Source organism: Capsaspora owczarzaki (assembly GCF_000151315.2).
Source record: "Capsaspora owczarzaki ATCC 30864 unplaced genomic scaffold supercont2.3, whole genome shotgun sequence".
Lineage (NCBI taxonomy): Eukaryota > Filasterea > Ministeriida > Capsasporidae > Capsaspora > Capsaspora owczarzaki.
The window spans coordinates 1,622,059-1,629,827 of NW_011887294.1; the positions used below are offsets into that span (position 1 = coordinate 1,622,059).

Consider the following 7,769-nt stretch of genomic DNA (forward strand, 5'->3'; position numbering starts at 1 on the left):
CAGAAGTGATGTGATCAATCAGGGTTTTGAGCTCAGCTCCACAGCGAATGCAAAGCAAACAAGCACCCCACAAGCGAACCGACAAAAAAGAGATGACAAGCCCGGAAAAAACAAATCACGATCAGATCGATTGGAATCCACCAAAAAAAAAAAAAAAAAAAAAAAAAAAGTCAAAGGGGGGAGAGCCACAACCCGCAAGCGGTATCGCAAAAAACAAAAGCTGGCCGTGCCCGAGGGAGCGGGCGGACAAACCACCGCACGCAATGACAAAACGGAGAAGAGTGCTGCGGTATCAGAGAGGGGACTGGCGGCCGGAAGGGAGCGGGAGAAGCAAAAGGAACGATGGAAGAACATGTTGTGGGGGAGGGGAGGTTTTTTCCATCTTTCTACCGCAAGCTTGCGTGATCATGGCTCTGCCTCTTCCACCCTCAATCGGATACTGCCATGCTTGTGACCCCGCTTCCCTCGTGCAGTCTCATTGTGTTTCCCCGTCATCGTGTCTGGCGCGCAAGCGTGGAACAAAAACGCTGCTCGCCGTGTTTTCTCAAAGAACAGCTTCTCACCAAAAACGAAGAATGACCTAGAAAAGTAATAAAAAAGCCGGGTTTTTTGTTATTATTATTATTACCCGCCTGACTGTTCGATCGATCGACGCACATCGTAATGCTGCCGTTCCAAGATCAAGAGCCGAGCAGTGCAGAGCGTTCTATTTGAAGACCAGATGAGAACGCACAGCAGCAGCCACCACCAACAACAAAAGCAGATCTCACACGAAAAAGCAAAAGTAGAAAAAAAAAAAAAAAAAAAGCCTGTATTCTTGCCATCGCTCATTTTTTTGTTCACGCCTTCATACAAACTGGGCTTCAGTCTGCCGCAAGCCGCGGAAAGCAAGCCGAGTGCTGCTACTACAGACGATGCAAACGCCAAGCGGACAGAGCGACGGGTCTGGAGCGTTGCAGGCACGAGCATCCACAAGAGCGGTGACTCATCCAGCGCCGATTTTTTTCCTTTTTTTTTTTTTTTTTTTTTTTTTTTGCCTCTCTTTTCTATCGCTCCATTCAAACTCGCCTGATGCCATGCGATATCGCATGCAATCCTCTTGCGTTCTCTCTCTGCCCATTGCCCCCTCTCAATCTGTCTCGCCCAAATTGCCCCCCTCTGGCGGACTGACCTGGTGGGCGGGTGGAAGGATCTCTGCGGTCGATAATCACGTTCCGGTTTGCTCCAATCAAAACGATCGTCTCACAACCGAGCGCCAAACCCATCTTAGATCCTTTTCTTTACAATCACCATCCCTGCGTCACCCGCTGCACCTCATAGCTCCATTATGAATTCTTTCAATTCCCCAAAGTGCAAAGGCCCCATCTCCAGAGCGTGAGAGAGCGACCGTCGGTAATGAACTCCGCGGTCTGCTCGCGGTCAGAAACACACCCTGTCGTCAAGGGACGGTTGTGGCGCTAACCAAGCCCAACTCCATACTGTATGCAATCCACGATTCGACGGACGTAAAACGTCAAAAAAGGGGAAAAGAAAACCCATTAAAACAAATCAGAAAACCGGACTTCGGATTGGCTTTGCATTTGCATTGAATCGATTGTTCTCCATCTTCCTTTCTGTTACGACCTTACCCGGAACATAACCCGTATCACTACTAAAGTATGCTAGAATAGAATGCGGAAGTATCGTGTACTAAGAATATAGTGAAGAATGAGGGGAAGCCTAACTAGGCTGAGCCTAGTTCGTAACACTTTCCATCATCGGTCTGTCTGAGTGTCTGATCAGTGCGCACTTTGTTGCAAAAACAGCACCATGCTTTTTCACTCCTTCTTCTCTTTTTTTCTTCCCCCCCTCCAATATACTCTTTGCACAAAAATGCTGTCGCTGATTCGCGCTGCTGCTGCGACTGTGAGCGTTGCTGGCCGTCAAACGACGACGCGACTTGCCTTCGCCGCCGTCTCTGCCTCTTCTGCTGCGGCCGCCGTCCCGACGCGCGCCTACCATGCACGCAAGGGCTGCTACGGCTTCCGAGTGCCCCCTAAGGCGACCCCCGAGGAAGGCAAGTTCAGCAGTCCCCACCATCGTCCGTGACTGAGGCCACGCTTTTCGTTTTTTTTTTTTTTTTTTTTGATTATCACCTTATCACCTCATCGACGCGTCGGGATTTCTCTTTCGCGCGTCCGCCGCGGCTTGCATCGATCGCCATTCAACGCAGCCCACCTGCACATCCACAGGATGAGCTCTGCGCAATCGAATCGACGCGGTCGCCCCGAAAGCGAGTGGTCGCTCATTGATGCGAGCAATCTTAACTTCCTCTTTTTTTTTTTTTTTTTTTTTTTTTCCGAATTGATAATAATCCATGTGCTTTTTTTCGCTTCACGTCCCATCACGAACTCGCACTCCTGCGCACTTTGGCTTGTCGGGACGCTTGCGTGCGATTGCGTACCGTTGCCCTGTGCTCACATCTGATCCGGCCTGGTCTCTTTGGACATTGCGTCTTCCGACAGAGGACGCCGCGGTGGTTGAAAACCGAATTGACAATCCCAACCTGCTCCGATTGGTCTCTGCTTATCGCGCTCATGGCCACAAGGTTGCCACTGTCGACCCGCTTGGCGCCATGGCACAGTAAGCGGCTGCAGACGAAGCGCATTGCCTCCAATCACCAATCGCAATTCACGTCCGGGTTGGTTTGCTCACTCGCGTTGCACTGTGTTGCGTCTCTGCATGTGTGTGGTGTGCGCGTTTATCACTCTAGCTCTGCCCCCGAGCTCAACCCGTCCGTCTATGGCTTTGACGTTGCGTCAACCGAGTCCATGAAGCTGCTGGGCGTCGTTGATTTCCGCGACGAGAGCGCCAGCATTGCCGAGGTCGAGAAGCACTTGCGATCCATCTACTGCGGACACATTGCCTTTGAGTTTGAGCATCTTCCGGTGAGTGAGAAAGCTGCCACGCAGCCGCAAATCCTCGGCATAGTTGTTCGAACTGAAGCTAAAGCGACAGCCCATGTATCTCTCACTTTTGCACTTTCGCTTTTTGTGATTGCGTCGTCGAGGTAGGAGGCTGTCGAGCGCCGCTGGTTTGCCGAACAAATCGAAAAGCGTCGCTGGTCTGGATTGTCCGACGAGCGTCGCGTCGAGATTTCCAAGCTGCTGAGCAACTCGGAGGTGTTTGACAACTTTATGCAAAAGCGCTTTGTTCAGGTCAAGCGTTATGGTGGCGAGGGTGCCGAGGCCATGATGGCTGGCGTCGACGAAATTCTTCGTGCTGCCGCCGAGTGTAAGCAGTGAGATTTGCGAGGATGCCCACGCTTTTATGCTAGTAGTGATGATGCTCAAACGAGTTTTTTTCCCCCCTCCCGTTGTTGTTTCTTTTGTTCGCGCGCTTTCTGTCAGTCAACATTCGCGATGTCGTCCTGTGCATGCCGCACCGTGGTCGCTTGAATCTGCTGACCGACAGCCTGCAGCTCCCTCCCGCCGTCTTGTTCGCAAAGGTCAAGGGCATTCCCGAGTACCCCGCCGAGTTCAAGGAGGTCTGCTCTGGCGATGTTCTCTCGCACATTCACACCTCGGTGGATCTTCAACTCCCCGGCGCCAAGAACCCGCTGCACGTCAGCATGCTGCCCAACCCGTCGCACCTCGAGGCGGTCAACCCGGTCGCTCTCGGCAAGACCCGCGCTCGCCAGCTCTCCCTTCAGGACGGCGACTACAAGAACGATCCCGAGTGCAAGCTTGGCGACAAGGTCATGTGTCTGCAGCTGCACGGCGATGCCGCCTTCGCTGCCCAGGGCGTCGTGACCGAATCGCTTGGCATGGCCAACCTGCCCCACTACTCGGTTGGCGGCACCGTGCACATGATCGTCAACAACCAGCTCGGCTTCACCACGCCCTCCGATCGCGCCCGTTCGTCTCGCTACTGCTCGGACGTCGGCAAGATGATTGACTGCCCCGTCATTCATGTGAACGGCGACCACCCCGAGGAGGTTGTCCGTGCTGCACGCCTCGCCATGGAGTACCGCATGAAGTTCCGCAAGGACATTCTCATTGATCTCATCTGCTACCGCCGTATGGGCCACAACGAGCTCGACGACCCTTCGATGACTCAGCCCGTCATGTACAAGAACATTCGCACCCACAAGTCCGTGCCCAAGATGTACGAGGAGCAACTTATTGTACGTTCTTTTGAATGATTGGTTCTTTATCGATCAGCCCTTGATGGGGTGGGGGGTGGGGTGGTGTTCAATAGCTCATTTGATTGATTTTCTTTCTTGTTTCAATCTTGTTTTGCAGGCCGAGAATCTTCTGACTCGCGAGGCTGCAGACAATGTCCGCACTGAGCGATGGAACTTTTTGGATTCCGAGTCCACTCGTGTTGAGACCTTTGTGCCCGAGGTGTGTATGGCAATGCTCTTTGAGTGTGATTTTTTTACCGCTGATGATTTGTTGATTTGTTGATTGTTGGTACTCGATGCAGAACAACCATTTCCAAGGCAAGTGGAAAAAGATGGGTCCTGCCCCCGCCGCCATGAACACTTACAACACTGGCGTTGACCTGGCTGCCCTCAAGGAGATTGGCCTTCGTTCGGTCGCCTACCCTCCTACTCTTGTAATCACCCCACCCCGCAGCATTCCGATCGATGTGAAGAGAGCCACTTCTCACTTTTTGCTTTTTTCACTTCTACGGCTTGGTGCGCACAGAACATTCACCCCCGTTTGAAGAAGGCGCACGTTGAAGCTCGTATCAAGCGCATTGAGGCTGGCACTGGCATCGACTGGGCGACTGCTGAGGCTCTTGCTTTTGGCTCCCTCATGCTGCAAAGTAAGCACAGAAACGGCCGCGCTGTTTCTCCCCCCCCCGCCATTCGACAATTTTTCTCACTCCTGTGTCTTCTTCCAACACTATTAGAGTATAACGTCCGTATTTCTGGCCAGGATGTCGGTCGTGGCACCTTCAGCCAGCGCCATGCAATGCTCATCGACCAAAACGATGACTCCGCACACATCCCCTTGAACGATCTTGGCAAGCCACAAGCCTTCATCGAGGTCAGTTTGGAGCGACCCCAGTGCATCTCGCTGGCCTTTGACACCGAGCATTTAAATGTTTTTTTTTTTCGTTCTCATGTTTCTTTCGTTTCTTGTGTCTTGTTTCTTCTCCCACCCACAGCTTTGCAATAGCGATCTCTCCGAGTTTGGCGTTCTTGGCTTTGAATATGGTGTCAGCATTGACAGCCCCCAGACGCTGACTCTGTGGGAGGCTCAGTTCGGCGACTTTTTCAACGGCGCTCAAATCATTATCGACACGTTCATCAACTCTGGCGAAGGTAGGGTGCCACCCCCCCCCCGAAAGTCATTCCCAAATGTGAGCACTTGAGTCTCATTCTGATTGTCTCCCCTCGGTTGAATCCACCACAGTGCGATGATAGCAACAAACAGCCAAGTGGCTCAAGCAGTCGGGCCTCGTGATGCTCTTGCCGCACGGTTACGATGGTGCTGGTCCCGAGCACTCTTCCTGCCGCATGGAGCGCTTCCTTCAGCTGACCGACAGTGACATGTATGTTCGCGACACTGAGCGCGTCAACATGGGTGTTGTCAACCCGACCACCCCTGCCCAGTATTTCCATCTGCTCCGCCGTCAAATGGTCCGTCCCTACCGCAAGCCCCTGATTGTCGTCGGCCCCAAGACGCTTCTCCGTCTTCCTGTAAGAAACTCTCTCTCAGGCTGCCAAGTTGCGCCAGTGTTCATTTTTCTCACTTGGCTACTTTTTAGGCTGCTGTCTCCGACCTCAACGAGATGGCCTCCAACACCTCCTTCCAACCCGTTCTCGGCGAGTCGCACATTGAGCCAAGCGGGTACGTTTCGTCGTGAACAACCTCATATTATTTGGATGTACTCATTCTTGTGCTCAACGTCTTTTTTTTTTCTTGTTTTTTTTTTGCGATTTGCAGCGTCAAGCGTGTTATTGTCTGCTCGGGCAAGCTCTACTACGATCTTGCCAAGCAACGCGACGATTCCAAGCGCACCGACGTTGTTATTATCCGCCTTGAGGTCAGTTTCTGACCTGGTTGCACAGCGATGCAGAGAGTTTTCATTTGGAGTTTGCTCTAACTTGTCTTTGGTTCTCTTCTGGTGTACAGGAGCTTTGCCCCTTCCCTGCTGCCGCCATCGAGTCCGAGCTCGCCAAGTTCACCAACGCCAGCGGTAAGCGCGCCGACCGTTCATAAAAAAAAACCCTCATCATCCGGTCGCTCTCATACTCACCTGCACCATCATGTATTCTTGTCGACATGCAGAGTTTGTCTGGGTTCAAGAGGAACAGCAGAACATGGGCGCATGGGCGTTCGTTGCCCCTCGCTTCGAGGCGCAGGTCGGCCGCAAGCTCAAGTATATTGGCCGTGGCCCGCTTGCAGCGCCCGCTGTCGGTGTTTCCAAGATTCACAAGGCCGAAGTCGAAAAGCTGATGCAAGATGCTTTCACTGCTTAATCGTGTTTACCAAGTCCCCCCAACTCGACGTGTCGTTTTGATTATTAAACCGATTGAACCAATTTCAAGTGATGTTAAGTGCTTGCGTTTGATTCGTGACAAAACAAACCAAAACAACCACCTTGCTAGTTTGGTGCCAATACGAGCTACAATTTGGTGTCGGGCTGAGCGATGAGTTTCAGCCCATAGTCGGCGAGATCTTTGTCTGAAATGGCCGAGGGCGCTTCGCACGTCAAATCCCTGCCAGAGAATGCCTTGGGGAAGGCAATAACTTCGCGCAAGCTGCGTGCACTGAGCAAAATGGCCATCATGCGGTCAAAGCCTATCGAGCAAAAACAACGCAAAGCAAAACAAACAAACAAACAAACAACAACAAAAGCCCAAAAAGAAAACTCAGTGTCAGCATTCAACAAGACTGGAAAAGTATAAACCAGCAACAAAAAAAAGTCAAAATAAAACTGACCAAGGGCAATTCCACCATGCGGAGGGGCTCCCGTGCGCAAAGCTTTCAGCAAATGGGAAAACTTGGTGATGTCTGCCCCCAGCACCTCGCGAATCAAACGCTCTTGCATGTCGCTGTCGTGAATGCGGATTGAACCGCCTCCGAGCTCCCAACCATTGACGACAATATCGTAGTGAAGTCCACGAACCTAAAGCGCGAAATGGGCAGCGGGATGAGTCTCTGCAAATCTCAAAGGAAGAAAAAAAACAAAATCACACAAAGATAAGTCCACGAACATGACCACATACCTTGCGGGGGTCGGTGAAAACGAGATGAGCATCGTTCGGATGAGGTGCAGTGAACGGATGATGCGTCGCCTCAAGCGCCATCGTCCCGTCTGCAGCCTGCGCAGTGTCTGATTCTGTGAAAAGTGGAAAGTCCTCAACCCAGAGAAAGTGGAATTCGTTGGGATTGCGCAGAGGGTGGCCTATTTATGTGACAATCATCTTTCTAGTGAGACTAATAGTTCGATAACGATCAAAGCGGCAACCTACAAGCGACTCGTTACCAAGGCGCTCGAGCTCTGCAGCGACCGCAAGTCGCAGTTTTCCAAGTCGTTGCAACTGTTGCCAAACGAGCGATTCAGCCAAGGAATTCCCCACGACAACGCACCATGACACCCAATGCATGCAAAGCTTACAACAGATTCGGCATGGTCTCCAGTCGCGATACACACAAAGTCCGCGCCGACAAGGTCCAGCTGTGCCAGTGTCGCGTCTTCGAGAGCAGCGGGGAGTCCATTGAAGGGCTTGGTGACAGCCTTGCAGTTACCTTCTTTGACAGCGTAGAACG

The 7,769-nt window shown here is 52.1% G+C and overlaps 1 protein-coding gene across 1 annotated transcript; it reads left to right on the forward strand.

Annotated features, from left to right (window-relative positions):
• Nucleotides 1-1,836: 1,836 nt before the first annotated feature.
• Nucleotides 1,837-6,537, forward strand: CAOG_02495 (dehydrogenase E1 and transketolase domain-containing protein). The gene is made up of 15 exons (XM_004349195.2): nt 1,837-2,056; nt 2,505-2,622; nt 2,753-2,927; nt 3,054-3,273; nt 3,390-4,165; nt 4,284-4,385; nt 4,468-4,599; nt 4,692-4,812; nt 4,900-5,036; nt 5,158-5,314; nt 5,427-5,692; nt 5,761-5,843; nt 5,940-6,039; nt 6,129-6,192; nt 6,285-6,537. Exons 1-15 carry the CDS (start codon nt 1,873-1,875, stop codon nt 6,473-6,475), a joined length of 2,826 nt encoding a protein of 941 aa, XP_004349245.2. The 5' UTR covers nt 1,837-1,872; the 3' UTR covers nt 6,476-6,537.
• The last annotated feature ends 1,232 nt before the right edge of the window (nt 6,538-7,769 follow it).